Source organism: Oxyura jamaicensis, chromosome 27 (genome assembly GCF_011077185.1).
Source record: "Oxyura jamaicensis isolate SHBP4307 breed ruddy duck chromosome 27, BPBGC_Ojam_1.0, whole genome shotgun sequence".
Taxonomy (NCBI): Eukaryota; Metazoa; Chordata; class Aves; order Anseriformes; family Anatidae; genus Oxyura; species Oxyura jamaicensis.
In genome coordinates this window covers 5,330,563-5,350,179 of record NC_048919.1, presented here as the reverse complement: position 1 = coordinate 5,350,179, position 19,617 = coordinate 5,330,563, and the positions used below count along the sequence as shown (strand labels likewise).

The following is a 19,617-nucleotide window of genomic DNA, read 5'->3' as shown; positions in this document are numbered from 1 at the left end:
TAGGATAAGCAAGGGACTATTCCTCAAAAGCAAAAGTCTCATTTAAGAAGAAATGAGATTCTGATCCTTCATGTGAAAGTAAGACATCGCGTGATTGGGGAAGTAGTAAGCAGCCAATTCCTTTCAGAGTTGCCCATCAGACTGTTACTACTCTATTATAAAATTGTTAATGGGTTCCCCTTTTACTGGAAAGACCAAGAATACAAAAAGGAAGTTTTGGGGAATGTTTGACACCATTTTATTAATCTTCAACTGCAGTGGAAAAATATAACCTTTTACAAGTGCCGTCTTGTGTAAGCTCAAGTCAGTATATATATATTTTATATAAATTTCTTTTTTCCTTTTTTTTGTTTTTGAAGTGCAGCAAGAGACCAATACCACATTAGATTTGATCAAATAAAGAGCACAAAAGGCCAAGCAGTTTCCAAATGGCATTTTATCAGATTTTGTTTGAACATTGAATTTATCCTCATTTTGCAATCCAAAATATTACCTGAAGTTTTATTTTGTTTTTCAACTCTTTGGCACAATTTTTGTGGGTGTTCGGGCTGCTACAGTACAAGTCAGGAGAGATCTTTCCCTTTGCGTTCTCACTGCCAATTCGGAGCACTTAACGCTTATAGTTTTGTTTGTAAGCCTGAAATCTTTTTGACAATTTACTTCTATACCCTCTAACGCAAGAGTTTGCTTTTTTTTTTTTTTAATTTTTTTTTTCTTTTTTCCCCCATTTCTACATTCACAGTTGAACAATATTAAGGAAGGAAAGGCGCTTTGATGAAACGAGATCATGAAAAGCGTCACTCAGAACGGGAGCTCTGAACATTCGTCAGTGTTTCCCTAAAATAAAAAGCCCTAAAGAGCGACTTTCCTTTTTTTCCTCTTTTCTTTTTTACATCTCTTATGCTGCATCAGTAGACTGAACTTCGGTTAGTTTATGAAATGCAACAGCTAACCCTTTTTTGGGAAAAGATAAACTGCAATGACTTGAAGTTGAGAATGTGGATACCGCCTCATTCACACACACTCACTCTTAGACTGAAAATCCTTCACCCCTCCTTTTATCCCGTGCACCGACAGCATCGCGTGGCCAAGGTTGCCGCGGGCGGCTGGAGGCCCGGGCTCCATCTCTCCCAGCAGCCAGAGCCGACCTCGGGCAGAGCGCGCCCCGGCTGAGCCCTGCTTCCTCTTCCAGACCGGCCGCTCCAGGGACGCCAGCCCGGGTCTGTCGGGAGAGGCTGCCCGTTCCCCAGCAGGAGCCGGCCGTCCCCTCTTCCCGAAGGTGGCCGAGGCCAGGCTTCCGACGCAAGTCAGTGCTCAGCTCGCTAACAGCGCCGCTGCTGGTGCTGTGGCGGGATTTTCAATGTGGTGTGTTCCAAGCCTCACTCACTCATCCTCTCATTCCCAAACATTCAGCATCCGTGCACACTCCTCACTTCCGGGTTTTTTCAAAAGATTGGAGATTTCCAGTGGGGGTCTCAGGTGTCATCCCAATGGTAACAGATCTGCAAGCAGAAAGGGCTGGTCAAAAAACCACACGCAAAGTCCCAGGGCCGGGCAACACGAGACACTAGCAGCGAGTGGAAAAAGCTGACTTCACAGAAAGAAAAGGGAAATACCGGGGATGTTATCAAAATTCTCAGCAGGGTGAGAAAGCTCTAACAGGCTTATCCTCCCAAATGCAGGCACTGTCACACCCCTCAACAATCTGCTCCTTTTACAAGGTACTTCAGGGGGACTGCGGAGTAAACGGGCTTCAGCTCTGCTTGGAGGAGTTCAGGATTGTCCCAGCCCAGCGAGGACAAAGCATTCACAATGCAAGAAGCCCTCGAGTCTACACCCGGTCCTGTCCGAGTCAAGCAGTTCACTCTTTTCCTGTTTGCATTTGTTCTGATACACGAGACCACAGATGGGGCTTGTTTACAGAACAATAAATTAAAAACAACCTTCTATACAGAACAAGGCTTTTGTGCAGCATCTCTTTCAGACTCAGGAGTTCAGCCAATTTCGTAATTATGCAACATGAAAAGGAGGTGGGTGTAATCCCTTACCAAGCTTGATTCTTCAGTTTTCTCAGTTCTTTAGTCGCCCAGGTAGCAAGGGTTTTTGTTTTGTTCGTCTTGGATCTTCTTCCTTCAGTTAGCAGTTCATGTATCATGGGTCTAGCTTCTACTAATTTCAGTACATCTTTTCCAAATGCTGTACACAAATCCCTGAAGAAGCAAGAGAGGCTTTGAGGCTGAGTGCCACAAACAGATGTGCCAGTACCGCTCTGATCAGTTCTTGCTAGCTAAAAGAAATCTGACTCACAGCTAATGTCCTTTTCAAAATGCTGCATATGGTCACTAATTTCAGCAGTAGGAGAGCTGAACAGTCTTCTGAAATTGTGACTAACTGGAGACATTCAATCTCCTGTCCAAAGACTGATCTCCCCAGCGTTTCCATCAGCTCTCCCCCTAAATTCCCCAGAAAAGATTAAGATGCCCTGGCCTGAGTTCTTCCACATCCCAGAACCGAGGGTTTGGGTTTTTTGCTTTTAAACTCAGATCATCCTTGAAAAATCCCTGATCTGCACGTTACAGAAACTTCAACAACTCAATCTCGTACCTGTTTTTTTTACCCTGCCAGTTAAGGACCTCACCTGTGTTACCCACTTCACAAGTTCAGCTAAATGTTCAGTGCTTGACTGAAAAAAAATCCAAAACTGACATCAAATGCTTCAGACAGCCACGAAAATGCAGCTTCAGACACTACGGCTGCTGCACAGAGACTTCCATCTAACGAGCGGGCTCTAAGTTCTCAAACGGGATCAGGATGCTCACCCTATCAGTCCAGCAGCACACGCCACTACGCCGTCTGTATGATCCTCGTCTCCAGCAATGTGGTCAATGTAAGACAGAATAAATTCTACTCTGGGCTGCACCAGCATCACATCAGCTGAAAGAGAACAGCTTCGTTACAGGGAGAAACACAGCTCACGTTTAACCATTTTACAAGGGCTTCCAGCACACTCCCAGATAGCCGGAATTCGACCCCAGAACCACCCTGATATATGAAGAAAAACGCACGCCAGAGGAAGAAACACCGTAACGGAGGGCTCTAAGCCCGTTCCCTGCTCGTGGCAGCGAGCGTTCCCTCCCACGCAGAAGTGGATTAACAAGAATGTGCCTGTGGATGTGACAACTACCGCCAAACAGCTTATCCAAACAGGGCTCTTCCCATCTCCCTCCGTCACTTCAGCCACAGGAAGACCACACCAGGACAGGTACTCACGGTGCACATTTTCTTGGTCTCCTTTCAATCCTTGGATGATGCCAGTGTAAGCTTCCAGGCAGCCCTCCCGCAGCTCATTCAGGTAATCCACCATGTCATAGTCAGACTGAAAAGGCAAGAAGAGAGCACGTATGAGCAGCGCCTTGATGAAGTGTGCACAGCCCTTAATGTTTGTGATTTTAATGAACCGCAGGGCACGCTGGTGGCTTACCTTATCGACCTGTGCTTGGGAAGCCTGCTGGAGGGTATTCAGTACAACGTCCAGGTACTTCTTAAATTCTCCTCCAATAGCAAGGGCAATGTCACCAAACACCGAGAGAATCTGCGGCTTCACAGACCTATGAACGTTTTCATTCTGGAAGAGATTTCAGCACCATTACATGCAGCTGCACTTTTCTAAGAGGGGAGGAGCTAATAAATTAAGACATTTACTTGACACGTAAATCCTTATCCTCAATAAATTTGGATTCAATTCAAACACTAAGCAACATAGTTGTCAAACACGGGATCTTCAGAGCATGCCTAACACTTCTGCTTCTCCCACCTCCCACTTTTCCTCTCAATGTGCAAGCCAACTGTTACTAACCAGCTAATGAGAAGGTAAACACTCACCCCCAAGTTCTCCAGGAGCAGCTGCATAACCTCGTCACAAAAAGGCAGGATGTTGGATTGCAGGGCTCTGCATAAGTCACCAACCAGGCCCACTGCAGCCAGACAAACCTGCAAATAGAACAGCGAGTCAGACACCCACCCAGTGAGTCAGCCTTCCTCACTGCCCGTACGGCTCCAGCTGAACAAAGCGCTAAGAGGAGGTGAGAGTCTGCCACCACTGAAGTCACCGACAGTAACGACCCTCGCATAAAGCAGGGGCTCAGCAGCTGCTGTTACAGCACTTGCAGAAAGCCCTGAAGAGCTGACCACACAACCAGCCGGGAGGCAAGGGGTCCAGGGAAGGAGGCAAGGGGTCCAGGGAAGGCCCTTGTTCTGAACCAACACTAATGCAGCAGCCTAAATGTCCGCCCCACAGCAAGAGCCACGACTTGACCTTCTACTGAAAATTCACAGCCAGCAGCAACCTCTCTCCTCATCAAGGCCAACTAAGATGCAGCCACTGGGAAAACCCAGGTGTAAAGCCAATTAAGGCCTTCTGCTGAATTAAGTAGAAGAGAGTCTAAGCTTGAGCATGCAGACAGTAATTACAGAAGAATCTATGGGGCTCCAATTTTTGCTTCACCACCAAAAGCTGTGGTGTTTTACAGATGCACACGTGCTGAACTCAGCACCTGAGCGCAGATGAGACCTTAGAGGTCACAAGCACAGGGTGGCCTCGTTTGACCCACCTGGTACTCTGCGTAGTTCTTCAGTCCGATGCCAAGGAACGGTTTGAAGGCATCCATGTACTTCAGAAACTCTCCACCTAGGACTGTGCATGGAAAATATTCTCATTAGAAAAAAATCCCAGCCCTCTATGTATTTGATGGAACTCACCAAAAACAGAAACTCAACGTATTCTACCCCAAAGCAGTACCTGTATTTTCCACAGAAGCACAGCAAATCAATTCTCCACTAGACATTAGACCAAAACTGAGCACTGCTGAAATACATCCAGAGCACCCAACTCCTCGCAGGCTTTTAACAACCCCTTCCCCACCCCGCGCTAAGAAACGATGCCGGGCGCTCCCTGCCCGAGCGAGGGGGACGCAGCAGCACCCTTCAGGCAGGGCTCTGCACGCTGGGGTCAGCGCAGCGAGAGCAGGAGCACCACTGCCCAGCTCTGCGCCCCGGGGCGTTCGGCAGCACTGCTCCTGGAGCTCCAGACAGCAGCTCCTGAACACGAACCATGAGGCTCCAGCTGCCTGCGCTGCCACAACCCCAATTTTATTGGGCTTCACAAATCCCGACTCACTCTAGCGCTGCTCTTTGCCGGTGTGATTTCTTTTAAATAAGAACAATGACTCTAAATCAGCCATTGACAAAACATCCCAAAACAGCAACGGGTCTCAGGCAGCAGGCAAGTATGAATCATTAAGATAACGTTCAGCCGGCGCTGCAGCAGCACGAAGCCAGCAGGTTCCCATTGTGCTCAGCACTGCACAGGGTAGCGCTAGCTCTTTTTCCTGGCAAAATTTGCATTGTAACTACGTTATTAACGGAAAACGAGCTATTCATTCAAGAAACACAGTCTAGCATAATCAGGCAGTCTCAGGGCTTCAGTGACAGATGTGGTGAGCTGTGCGGTCAAAACCGCACCTCAAGCAAGGCAGGAACCAGTGCTGTTTTTTTTGCCAGATAGTCAAAAAGAGAAGGAAGTGCACGGGCTCTGCCCCAGCCCCGCTCCCCCCAGCACCCCCAGCTCCGCACCGACCTTCCACCAGGGTGCTGACTGCCATCAGGGCGTCCTCCTGCACGCCCCCCGAGCCGGCGGTGCTCTGGAACATCCTCAGCAGCGATGCCATCACCACGTCCGAGATCTGCAGCGCGTCCTGGTGCTGAACCTTCCGGAGGACGTTCTAGGCAGGAAAGGGAAAAGAGACTGTAACTGCTGGGCTGAGTTATGCCTCCGCATCTCCTGTGCTGCCTCTGAACACCCAGGACCACACCGGGCTGCTAAAAACAAGGCTGCTGTTTGAACTTCACCACTGCAAAAATATGCTTTGTCAGTGCGAGCGCCAAGTCCCATCCCTTACGGCTGCACTCCATTTCCCAGCCACAGAACAAGCAGAATTTACCTTTCCTGCTGCTCTCCAGGCCTTCCTTTTGTAAGCTGGCATTAAATGTGACCAGCCCAAATTCAGCCCTACAAAAAAAGCCCCTTTTCCATCACAGCAACGTGACAAGCTCTTACTGCCAATTAGAGGCTGCGGGGAAGCTTTGCTTCTGCACCGAAGAATTAAACTTGGAGATGCCGGCCGGTGAACCGAGATGCGAGCCTGCCTACTGCTAACCGCAGGCAAACCTCTCCTATCCAGGATAAGCGGAGAATAAATTAACATAGAAACAATGCAAAATGCATTAGTTTACATGAACGTGTTTAGCACTGAGGCATCTGAAAAGCACAACTGATTTCTGAAGAGAGCAGAGGCAGCCCAGCACACCAGGCGAGCAGCCTGGGGAGCACCGCAGCACGTCACGGCGAGCAGGAGGGCTCCCCAGGCAAATGCCAGGGCTTCACCTCGGCTCTGCTCCCACCATACAGTCCCGATCGTCCCTTTCGGTGTACAGGCTACGGAACACAGTTTTGACTTATCCTTATTTACAGTAAAATTGCACTTTCCATGAAAAGATCGATCCCTTAACCTGCACAGGAAAATAATTATTTGACGCCTGATTCTTTAAACCGAATCACTCCGAAGAGATTGAGTTTGATCAAATAACAGGTCTTGATTTTCTCGTTGCTTTTAAATATTAAGAAATGTTTTCCCCCTGTTGGATGCTCGTAGTGGTTTCTCTCTTCCGCTGGAAATGCCACGTCACAAAGTGGCATGTTTGACTGACACTGAAGAAATGTCCCTGCTAATTTGTGCTTAATGGAATTAGGGATCTGCTGCAGCTACTGTAAATACTTAAAGCTCAGATTTTGTGATAACGAAGAAAGCTGTGTCTGCAAATTAAAACTAGCAGCTTAATTCCACGTGTGCTATCTGTACTGGTTTCCAGAAGGGAACAGAGGTGTCCCCAAAGACCTCAGTGACTGAGGTCTCCCCATTAAATCCCACCACCAGGACAGATCGCTTCCACCTACCTTTTATTTGAAAAAGTACCCTAAAAATCACAGAGCATCAAAGCATCAGCTAACGCCACAGTCTTTTGAATTCGGAGGAGTAAGTCGTGATTCTCAAACCAAATTGAAGACAATGCCCAGGAGATTTTATAACCTCACTTATGGGAATGGAAGCTGAAGCCCACGGCCAAGAGAGGCAGGTTTTCACCCGCAGGTGAGGAAAATGCCCGGTCTCCTCAGCTAACAGAAATGAAAGACAAGCCCCAGAGAATGGGTAACAAAACAGAACAAAGGAATAAATCTGAGCAGAGAGGGATGCGGAACTCTGCTTTTATTTCAGATGACATGCTACTCAGCTGCATCTCCAGGAGAAAATCCTTTCTTCTGCGAGCTGCACAGAGCTGTGCTGGTGCTGGATCCACGTCTATTATACACTTCTAAAGCAGCACCTTGTAACTTTTAATAAGCTGGGCATGACAGCACAGCGCTGCTCCTCCCGCAGCGCAAACAGGAAAGCTGCGATATCCAACACCCCGCATCTCAGGTGGAAGGTCTGATCAACGTCCAGGGCGGTTTTAGAAAAAGAGGTGGCTGTTTTCAGCAGACTTCGTAAGAACAGGCAAGGAACCGAAATGTGCTAGTGCTCCAAGTCACGTGGGCTGTTCATTACCAGATGTTTAATTTCAAGGACACTTAGTGCATTTTAATTAGTGCCGTTTTAAATAAGAACACCAGCCACAAGAGGCAGATGAACAAATTAAAGCTGTTATGGAGATTTTTTTTTTTTTTGCCTGTGCCAACCAGAGCAGTTGTTCAGCCCATAGCTGATCTGAGAGCCCATCTGAACACACAGACAGCCCTTAACATGCCACGTACAAGGTCCAAGGCGGTATTTTAAAGAAAAGTTGTTTTCAACTTGGTGAGTCCTACTCTGCTGCAAGGGGCGAAGCCTTCTGAGCCCTGCACCACCTCCCACAGGTCTCAACTCCCCCTTCAGAGATCAACACCGGAGCTAAGTCTGCATCCCTGGGGGCTCAGGGACACCCCTGAAACCACCTCATCCCAAAGCCGCTATGTAGGAAACAGGAACTTACCTGGAGAGTAGCACAGAGAAGGGACTGAAGATCGTTGAACTGGATTCTGTCTGAAGTGCTCTGGATATGAGACTGAAAAAGAACAAACCCCACATATAGAACGCCTTCTTCACAGCCCATGAAAACCCAGCAGATTTTGACAGCACTACGAGTTGCAGAAAATCCATTTTAAATATTTGCTTCTTGAAAATTTGGGATGAGAGGTGCTGTTTGTAAGCTTAATATATCTACTGTCTCTAAAAACCAAGGAGACATTACACCATGATGTATACAGCCAGCAACAACGCTCGTTCTTCTATTCCGGATGAAGCCGTACAGCAGGGGTTTCAGCATCACGTTCACCTACCTCCATCTGCAGAACTTGCTGAAGCCGTTCCATAATGACCAGAGTTGTCTTTTGGACAGCAGGGTAACAGTCCTTGGCACTATTTTTCACTATTTCCATCAGAGCTTCGTACGCAGAGCTCCTCAAGTTATTCTGGTGTCCATCAGGCCTGTAACAGAAGGAATGTGTTTGCAGCTCCCAGTGCTCAGACTTGCTTAGAAACAGACTTTTTTTTAGTAAATTGGTAACAGCTAAATTTTAGCGTTGTGACAAGCTGAAGCAAATCACATTTCTGTATTCCAAGACTTGAAAGTAAATTAAATTTCTGAAGCCATTTTTGGACCATTTTCTTCATTTGTTATTAATGACTTCCACTATCTTCAGTCCCAGACAGCAAGTCCAGGAGCAGAAAACGCTTCAAACCCACATCTTTGTGTGCTGTTACCCTGCCTGGGAAGAAATGGTCTCAAGAGGCGAGAGGCATACATTACTACCTCTCTGACACCCCTCTGAGACATCAGTGAGGGTGTTAAGCTTGAAACAAAGACAGAGGAGATCTATGCTAAGACAGAATTCAGAGCCTTGAGCGAGACACTACGCTGCTGGTTGGAAGAGAACGAGACGGGAAGAGTTAGGGCTTTGAATTGTTCAGACAGGGACACCACTGAAGAAGTTATCCTGAAGCAAAGGGCTTCAGCTGAGGATTGAACTGATTCGAGGACTGAACTGCAGAGCTGCCGAGATTCTTTATACAACCTTGAAGGCAGAACTTCATTACCCTTATTTTTGCCTCTGCAGAACTGAGAAAATATTTTGCCTTGTCTGTTTATATTTGAGCTGCGTTGGGAGAAGGACAGTATCAAGCCTAACTAAGCCCTCAACTCTTCTGGGAGTACCTGGTGCTAACATAAATGGATTTAACATGGCAGCAACGACCACAGCACAAAACATTCACAGCAAACTAGTTAGGTCTTGCTGCGAACCTGATTATTCAGTGGCCTTCTAGCCAACCTTTAAGAGTCTGCCGAATATCGTACAAAGATCTACGCAGTCTTACACTGTGGTCCAAAACTTCAAAGGAAAACATGGAAGAGGCACTCTTGGGGGAAAGCCCAGGCTTACTAAAAGCAGGCAGGGACAAAACAATGGGAAATGGTTCTCTATTAATGGTGTTCTTCCTCTGGAAGTGTTCTACATTTCACATGAAGTCAGAAAGCCCCATCTAATAAAACATCGTTCAGATTTAAGCTGCAAGAGAAAGACAACCAACAGCCTAAAGTTTTGTTTTGCTTAAAACAACAACAAAATCTTTGTAGAGCTTAAACCAGCTGGGTTAACGTTACCTATCTGTGGTCTCCAGAAGTTTCTGAACTATAAGCTCAAATGAAGAGGATAAGCAGTAGGTTGCTGGTTCTTCCTGATCATCAGCTACATCTGCAGCTTCATAGGCAGCTTCAGCAAGACTAGTGAAGGCCTGAAACACAGAACAACCATTTCCATTACGTGAGTTTACTCTTGCAAGTCCAGAAACACATACCCCAACACTTCTTACGCTAACAAAAACAATCAGGTGCGGGATTAACAGTTCCCTCCATGAGCTGGTAACGATTTAGTGCACAGAACTTTGGTGATGAAGGTTTTGAAGACTCAAACGTAAGCATCATCGAGCGAGGCAGTCGCGCTGCCACAGACACGTCTGCAGAGTGCTGCTGGTCCCAACAACTGAATTAAGGCAGACTGCTTGAACTACACAGGCTATTAACAGACTCTACCCACTGCCTGGCATTATCATCACAAGTTAAAATCGTGGTTTAGACAAGGCTGCAGACTGCTCAAATTCCCAACTGCAGAACAACTCTAACAGCTCTGAGACGGGTGGATTAAAAAAGCTGAAAGCCTCCTCATTTTCACTTCAAGCTGAAGACGCATACTAGTCATCATCTTCAGAAGACAAAAGCCACAGCTACATGGACTTTTGCCAGGATCAGCAGATCAGGGAGCAGCTTCCACGCTGACTAGAAGTCTTCAGACCTCTGGAATACTGACAGAATGAATCCTGTCATTTCTAGAACTTGTTTTGACGTGCAAACACTCCTCTCTCACTGAACTCCTATTTAGCAGCTCTGTTAGAAGGCAGTAAGGGACACATCCTCTTTATAGAGGAAGATCAGATATGCTACGTGGTAGTACACATTCATCAAGATGATACAGCTGAAGTTAGCAAGCCAACCCGAGGGATTGCAGCTCTGTAAGGGAACAAAACAATTCATGCTCCTCGAATTAATTTTGAAGCCACTTCAGAAGCAGGCTTAGGTAACGGGAAACAAGGTATCTTGTGTCTCCCTCAAGGTTTAGGAGGCAATCCAGCTGCCCCCAAGAAAAAAAAAATCCCAGCACGCCTTCTCTAAGCACCCATCACACCTGCTATCAAGAACAGCTTCCACAGCATTTTCAAGCTTAAGGTAACTTTACACCTAGTTTTAAAGGAGAAAAATGCTAAACTACTGCAAAACTACTCGAAAATGCGAAACTACTTATTTCTTAAACAGATTTGAGATAACTTACAGTTAACAGCTGTGCCTGCTGGATGACCAAGTCATGAATCATCTCTGAAGCCTATTGAAGCGTGTGAGCACACATGTCTGTGTGTGTGTGTATCTGTGAGCTGCGCTCCCCTCGCCTTCTTTAACAGGGACTCATCACACACCCAACAGCAAAGGGCCTTACCCAGCACACATTGGAGGCCACTCGGGGCTCAGCGCTCAGGCCCTCAATCAGACACTGCAGCAGTGGAGCGAGGTAAATGTCATTGATGGCAGCTTCGGGAAGCATCTCACAGATCCTGCCCACGGTCCATGCTGTTGTGTCTCGAACCACAACGCTGGGGTCCTTCATTAGTTCTATTAAAGTTGGCATTGCCTAGAACACAATTGCAGCCAGGAGAAAGGTGCGATCATATGCAATATAGGGAAATATAAACTGGCCAATGTTTATAATTTTAATATGTTACTATGGTAAAGATTAAAAGCAGACCTCCTGCTTCTCCTCAGGTTAGAGCAACGTGCAAAACATGTGTCCTCCTCCAAATAAATCCAAGATTTTTGCTCTACAAGCCTCCAAGAAACACAGATAATCTTACCTGTATAACTAGTGGTTTGAGCTGGTTAGGCTCTGGTCCTTCCAAAATACACCCAAAAGCCATCACAGCTGCATCTCTGTATCGCCAATCTGGATTTTTAATGTGTTCTTTAATAAATGGCAGCACATGAGGAACAATGTCATCTTCGCAGCAGGTCGCCAGGAGCATGAGGCAGACTCCTGCTGCTTTACAGGGGTTCCAGTCATCGTCGTCATCGTTTTCATCCTAGGATGAGAAGAGCACCCTGTCAGTCTGGGAGAAAATCTCTTACCACCCAGAGGCAGTGGCACCCCGTTGGCTGTACTGTGAGTAACACTGCCCTGTGGCCAGGTGTTCGTCCAGGTCTGGAAGTGCTCGAGAAACAGCCTGAGTTCCTTGCACCATCGGTACCTTTCCGTCTCGGTGTAAGACTCCTAGCTCCTTACTGACAGAACTACAGCAGCCTCACACATTTTCCAAACTGCTTCTCTCTCCTCTAGGTGGAGGTTTTGTGGTTGTTTTTTTTTGATCCTTGCCTTGTGGAGTGGCCACTGCACCTAGATACAGCCAGTTAAATAGCTTCTTCCCCCAGCTGTTAGCTCAGCCAAGTTCCTCTGAAGCTGTGTACCTGTGGCTCTATTATGTTTTATCTTTCCTGGTTTAACAATCACTTCAGAACCTCCTGCCCAAGCAGGCGGCATTACAAGAACAAGGAAACAATTCTCTGGTTTCACTAGCAGCACCACCCACTTTCCCAGTTCATCACAGTAAGTAAATGAACTCCATCCTGTACAGCTTAATTAACAGTTTTATTTTATAATTAGACCTGCTGTAACAAGTGATTCCATTAATTTTTATTAGACTGTGAAACAGAGTCCAAACAAGTCGCTGTGAAGTGCTTAATAGCTACTAAATAAACATGGACCTCACAGCTGAGACTGGAAAGCTCAGGAATTCCAGAAATGGGATCTCAAATGCTGCTCAGATTCTGTACTGGCTTTAATTCCAAAAACATTTCATGAGGAATACAGGTAACTATAAAACCTCTTCAGGAATCATAAATACAAATGTGTTTTATCAGGATTCAGCATAAAAACGGCAGTCTTTATGTCTCAAAGTCTCAGCCCTAAGGAACGACGCGTCATTATGTCAGGGCGGTGCACGATGCCTCATCACAGACCAAGGGCTGCTGCTACAGGTGCTCAGGGCAAGCACACGGTTATAAACTGCCCGAGGGGACCCAAAGCAGCTTTTGGACCAAGCCTGTCAAGAAGCCAGTCGCACAAGCGAGCGATGACCACCTTCACATGCAGCAGGCATTTTGCAACTCACCTGTTTTGTTAACGTCTGTGTTAGGATCGGGACCAAATACTGTAGCGCTCCCTTAGCGTAAAATTTGCTGGTGTGCTCCGGAGGCCTTCCTTGCTCTGCTGCCTAGAAAGAAGGTTATGAAATGGTTCTCAGTGGCTATATAGGCACCAAGTCTGAGTTATGAACTGCAGTAGATACAGATTCCCTTTTGCATGCTTTCCTCTCCTTCCCAACACAAACTAAGTTACCATAACACACAGGAACCTCAAGGACACCCTGCACCAAGCCCAGTTAAATATTCAATAAGCAAGTTCAATTTGCCATTCCATGCATGCATTGTGCCCCTCCTCACATGGTACAAATATAAATATTTTCAGTTTGCAGTTATGTATCATTAACAAGTGACCCCAAGCAGGAAAAGCAAGAGGTCTTGCTGCACACAGACTAAACCTTACTGTCCTTTTATCCTCGCTATTTTGGGCAAGCAACACAAAATATATGTTTAGCTACTTTTAAAGATGGGTATGATTCATCTACAGCCCTTCAAAGTTTAAGTTTGTTATTGATCTGCGCAACTAATTCATGCAAACAGCATCTGCATGCAGAACAATGCCCCAAACTCATCTCCCGCCCATCCACTGTAAAGGATAATGATTAGTTTTATTGCATCCCATAATTTTAAACTTAACTCATGAATAATGTATCACAGAACATGATCAATCTTTCTGCACACCAGGAAAGGACTAGGTTGCCTGTGCCTCTAACAGTCCCTAGAAATCCTACACATCAGCATAGCACAGAGCCCACCAGGCCCCACGCACAGCAGGTAATTCAAGAACCACTCTCCCTTCAGCATAGAACTTATCTCAGCAATTCAGGGTGCTAACTTCATGAAGCATCAGCTCAAATACACTACTAATGGTGGCCTCTGTGCAGCCTTGGCTACAAGCTTCCCGTTTACCTTGAACGACAGAATAAATCAGTTGTAGCTGAGCCCTGGCTAAGAGCTGCCAGCACCCAAGCTAGCAGCTAACAGCTGAGCTGGGTGCCACAACACTGCTGATGTCTGCAGCACGCCCGACGCCCGCAGAGCCAACAAGCCTTGTGGGCTCCATGCAGCCCCAGGTCTCAGCTTCTGTATCAGACATGCATCACGCAGCATCAGAGTGGTGCATGGTGTCTCATCACAGACCCAGAACTGTCCCACGAGGGGCTCAGGTTGGCTCTCCTGCAGCAGCAGAAGCTCTGAAGAGCAGGAGGACTTCCAGTGTGGTTTAAAAACATGGTTTTGACATTCCCACACAGATGATCGCAGGCATTTGCCTTTTCAGTGGCCCTTTCCAAGCTCACCTCTGATGCCTCTATAGCGAGGTCCATCTCCTCGTCGCAGACGTTGGACCAGAACTCTATTCCCTGGAGAGCCACCTCATCTATGTCGCTTTTCATTGCTTCAATAGTTATCTTTGGAAACACAAAAGAAAGGAAGGGGGAAGAAATGTTTTAGCGCGTTATTTCTCCTCAGATATGCACCCCGATTTTGAGCCCAGTGGTAAAAGGTTCTGGATTGTCTGAAATTATGTGCCACGTCTGGGTTGCTGTTCCTGAAGACAACCTCCCCACTCAGGAGTCTGCCAGCCACCAGCACCCAGTAAGGGCTGCAGAGCAAATCAAGCAGCCTGCACTGTCCCAGCGCTTGGGAGCCTCACGTCTGAGGCACCCAACACTGGCTTTGTGGATTTTGCTAGGAGAGAAGTATTCACAGCAGGCACTCAAAGACACAACTACATCCAAAGAAAGAAAACCAAATCAGGATCATAAGAAAGCTTTTCCTCTCAGACTAGGAAGACAAGGGAGCACAAGCAGAGATCAGACAACGACATAAGAAACCTGAGTACTCACAGCAAAGAGAGCAGGACCCATGTATGTCTCCATATACTGATAATAAAGGGACATTATCTTCACCAAATTCTGTAAGGCAGCCACTCGTACCTGCCGGAGTACAAAAGGGATCAAAGATGTGACATTTCCCTGAGTGCTCTGATCAACAAGCACAGCTGTAGCCTACCGCAGGCTAACAACCCCACCTTGTGCGGAGGGAGTTTACTCCATCCTAGTGAGGTCTTTCACCATAAGCAACTTAAATCCTCTTGGCAGTTCACGACTTTTAAGTATAAAATTGACTGTGAGAATTTGCATGTGCACCGCTGTTTATTTTACATAACACTTTTTAATTGTTTATTACGATGCCAGAGATTCTAGTCACCTTCCCAAGAAAGGAACAGGGGCAGATCAGGGCACTTTTTTCCACCCACCTTTGCATTTTATCGTTTTCACTCACCCTTGTGTCCGGACATTGCGTTGCTTCACAGACTACTTGCATAATAAAGTGCCTTTCAGACTGAAGAAGAAATAAAAGCACATTAGAACCGCATTACAAATGCACTGAAGTCTTTCAAGCCTTCCTATGGCGAATGTATTTTGGGTCAGAGCTAGTACAAGCACCCAGAACACTTCTAACCATCAAGGAAAGGTACAGGTCACTATTCACTGCAGCACTTTCATTTCTTTCTCAAACTGGAATCCCACTCCACTTTAAAAGATGCTTAGCAGGCTGTCCAAAATAGGTAAGGCAGAGCTGAAGATACTGAATATTCTGAGACAGCAAAACAACCCCCCAGAAAGCTTACTGATTCATCAATTACTTCAGCAATTGCCTCAAGAAAACTCAAAACTCAGTCAGGACGTAAGTTTCTTGGAGCGGTACCTGGATGGTTGTGCATTTTATATGGAAGGAACAGACTCAGAGGCCCAGGCTATTTGCAGCCCTGAAGCCCAACAGGAACAGTCTGCTCCTGCATCTCAGATTCTGAAGGCCTCCAGTTGATCCCCACCACCTGCTGAGTAGTTGCCTAGGAAAGGTTTTCATTAAGAGACCTTCTAAGCTGAAGGTTCCACATTGCATCTTCCCCACACTCTTCCTGGTAGGGGCCTAGGGAACATACTTAATCCAAAAAGGGAAATTAAAAAACAAACACCCCAAAGATGCCCCTGTTTGGGAGGCTCTTACAGGCCTTCCTCCCCCAGCCATTTCCAGAGGCAAAGTTAAATCTGGATTGCTGCCACGCCACTTGAAAGGAAGTGCTGATCCAAGCTTGGACGCTTGCAGCGGCATTACAGAGGAGAGTTTGATTAGGAAGCAGAGCATCTGATAGGCTAAACCCTAAGGTCAGTTCACATTTATCCTAAAACGTCAACGATGCTTCCTTTCCATTGATGAACCCCTCTGAAGCCTGCCATAGCACTTTGCCCTACAACAAGAACACCCTGGACTTCAGGAAACGAATCCAAGTCTCAGCTGTCGTAGAGTTCTGCATCAAAACTCAGCGTGGTGCATGATTTCTCATCACAGACCGTGGATTCAGTCCTTGCACGTTTAGGCCAAGAATCACTACTGCTGTCCCCCTTACCTCTTTGTCAAAATTTGCTTTGGTGAATTCCAAAGAGTTCAGGAGTGCATTAGTAGCTGCTAGCTTCACATTGTTGCTGGGCTCTTCCTTTCTCATTCCCTGGATGATAGCTGTCAGGATCTCATTGGATTTGTCCTGAAGTTGCTCTGGGTCCTAAAAGAAGTGTTGACAAGATGACTTGCCAGCTGAACAACTTTCTCTGTATTTTAAAGTATCATCAAATTTTGATCCCAAAATCTACAAGCAGGAATTGTTCAGGCATCAAGGCCAAGAAGCCTTTTGTTCACTGGGACCACTGGAACACAAGCGCAGGAGATTCACGTACCTGCACACCTTCACAGCTTCCCATGCAGAAAAGAGAAGACTGAACTGCAGATGGAGACAAGCACGCACCTCCTCAGGTGGCTTTCACAAGCCCCCTTCCACTGCTCCTTCCCTGTCCCTTACTCCGCCTGCTCCTGTCACTACCTGTCCCCGCTCGTCTTTTACTGCTCCTCACCTTGCCCAAGGGCGCCTCCCTCACCCCCTTTTCCCTGTCCTCCACGAGAGGGGCGCCGTCTGCAGACACCACGCGCCCCCGAGCTCCCCGCCTGCTCCCGAGGGGGCTGCGATGCCCACGCTGCGCCCCCCTGCCCGCGGGCAGCCCGCCTGGGGCAGCGGCAGTCAGCAAAGGAGAGGCACGGGCACGTCGGCAACCACACCTGCTCACGAGTAAACCCGTCCCCTGCAGCCTGACAGGAACACCGAGCAGATCTCTGGCCCTGCCTCCCCACGCTGAAGTTCATCAAGCAACGTGCTGTACCTGCACTCCCACAGGCATTCAGCGGCACGCGGCAGCCCGTTTTGTTTTTCAGCGGTAGGTCTGGCAGCGCGCAGGGGCTTAGCGGGCGTTTCAGGGCAGATACCTGATGACACGCCGTGACCCCGCAACCTGCGCTCATAAAACCTTGAGACCTTTCGTAGACGGTGCCCCAAAGAGCGAGGTGTTCTTGCCTGTGCATCAAAACCTCCTTCGTTCTCAGTACGGGCTCCTCGTGCAGGATGGAGCTAACGCCCAAAGGGCCGAGCGCTCCCGCTCATCTGCGGCACCTCCCCAAGCAGCCACAGGCTGAAGGTTTCTCACTGCACCCCTCCCCACCTCACGGCTGCGGCGGCAGAGTTCAGTCCGCACCTTACGGAAGGTGACCTGGATTTCTGCTGTGAAAGCAGGTCAGCTCTTTCAGCCCCCATTCCTGCACGTTTGCTGCCTGTCACTCTGTCCGCTGAGGGATGCTCGGGACAAGCCCCAGCACACCGCCGAGAGGAGGCTGACAGCTTACCAGGGAAGCTGTACGGAACGGAAGCCTGCGAGATGTGCTGGGAGAGGTTAGGGCAGCTCGGCACGCTTCAAACATACTCACAATGTCCTGGCAGATGTATCCGATGGCCTCCAGCGTGGACTCTTTCATGTGCTCTGTGCTGTGCTGGTTCGTTACGTTAGCCACCAACTGGGGAATGAGCTCGGGCCACTGGCTCATGGGGATCTCGGCGCAGGCGATGCCGGCCACGCACTGCGAGGCGGAGCTGGGCCGGTAGGTCTCCGTGCCCAGCGTCTGCAGGACCTGCGGGAAGAGATCGGCGCGAGGGCTCGGGTCAGCACCCGGGGCGACGGGCGCTGCAGCTGGGTGCTCTCACCGCCGCGCCCCTTCCTCGGTGAAGCTGCTCGCTCGTCTCATTTCTCCTCCCGCAGACAGGCCCCCGACCACAGCCACGTAACGTTTGAGATGAACTTGGCCAGGGCGACCCCTTGCAGGAAGCGACCGCACACGCTGCCACCACATCCTCCGCGGCCCCCGCGCAGCGCCGCGTGCTCCTGCTCACCGGCCGTCCCTCCCTGCTGGCACCGCGGAGCCGGCTTACAACAGCTGAGCAAACGTGGTTACAACGCTCCCGAAATGCCGCTCATGCCAAGACGATCCGCGTGTGGCTAAATGCTATTTCTTTTTGCTTGCAGTCAATCGGAAGGGAAACTTTTTGTACACCTCAGAACTGTCAGGAAACCCAACGGAGGGAGGGGCACGGCGCTGTGTCCCATTTCTGGCGGCCCACCGGCCTCCCACAGCCTGCCCAAACGCCCCACTCCTCTCGTCTTTTAGTTTCTCCCAGACTCGCTCCAGCTCTTCCCCATCCCCACTCCACCCCTGGACCGAGGGGAAGGCCGCGGGCTGACAGCACCGGCTGGCACCAGACACCGCACAGCTTCACCACGGGACGAGGAGCAGGAGCTGCCAACCCTCTAGCAGCTAATCATAATCAACGCACGCTAATTGGCCACTCAGCTCCTCCCCACGGTGGTGGAGGTAACGGCAAACCCTCACAGCCGAGGAAAGGCCCAGCCGAGGGGAACTGTTACGGGGAAGCACCGAACGTGACAGCACGGGAAGGCACAAAGGACTTCGCTTTGGCTTGACGTAACGCAGCAGTAAAGCGGCTTTGGTCGCTCTAACACGCAGCAGTCTGAGAGCTGCGATCCTGCCGAAGACCTCAGCCACCACGTGCTCCACTGCGGGTCCTGAGCTCGCTGCGGCAGAGCCCAGGGGTGCTGAGGCAGATCCCTCACCCGGGCAGAGGTGCAACCACGCCGCTCCCCACGTGGAACCTGCCTGTTGGTGGCCACCTTCCTCCGACACGTGAAGCCTGCCAGGCCCTGCGCGCACACAGAGCGCCTCGAAGGCATCCACGAGGGACTGGAGAACGGTCGAGGAAGCCGCTCAAGTACAAGGAAACAAAACCAACCCAGCTGAAACCGCGGAGCGGGGGAGCCGTGCCCAGCTCCAGCACACCCGACTGCTCAGACCCCCTCGCACGGCCACGCGACTGCGAGAAGCAGCAGCCTCGCAGCCGCCTGGTTTTCAGCCCAGCGATTCCACAGGTTACAGGGGCTGTAAGCACCGGAGCACCGCAGCTAAGTCAAGGTACGGGAAAGGGAGCAGCCGGCAAGCGGGAGAGCGAGGGGGGAAACCGATGGAGGAGACGTTCATCACTCCCCCCCACCCCCCAAGAGAAACCAGCTGGCTAAAACCAGAAAACCAGAACAGAAAGAAGGGAGAAGCGGGACTCACATAGTTCTTGACCTCTCTGCGGGCATTGGCGTCGATGGCGAGCCACCGCTGCTGGTACTGGGCCTTGATGTCGGGGTCCTTGGAGGTGAGGGAGTTCTTGATCTGCAGCCCGGCCGCCACCCGCGCCACCTGGCTGTTGCCGGGGTTGGCCAGCACTCTGGACAGTTCCACCAGGAAGGTCGGCTGCGGACGAGGAGGAAGAGGAGGAGA

General features: G+C 49.0%; 1 protein-coding gene across 1 annotated transcript; it reads right to left on the bottom strand.

Annotated features, from left to right (window-relative positions):
* Positions 1-214: 214 nt before the first annotated feature.
* Positions 215-19,617, bottom strand: KPNB1 (karyopherin subunit beta 1). Its single transcript, XM_035347700.1, has 20 exons — positions 19,408-19,617; positions 17,707-17,907; positions 16,307-16,459; positions 15,178-15,237; positions 14,739-14,828; positions 14,190-14,300; positions 12,861-12,962; positions 11,550-11,774; positions 11,138-11,329; positions 9,754-9,884; positions 8,432-8,579; positions 8,086-8,157; positions 5,636-5,780; positions 4,611-4,693; positions 3,883-3,990; positions 3,482-3,625; positions 3,271-3,376; positions 2,820-2,934; positions 2,049-2,210; positions 215-1,502 (listed from the first exon to the last, which is right to left on the bottom strand). Coding segments are annotated over exons 2-20 (2,265 nt in total). The 5' UTR covers positions 17,824-17,907; positions 19,408-19,617; the 3' UTR covers positions 215-1,501.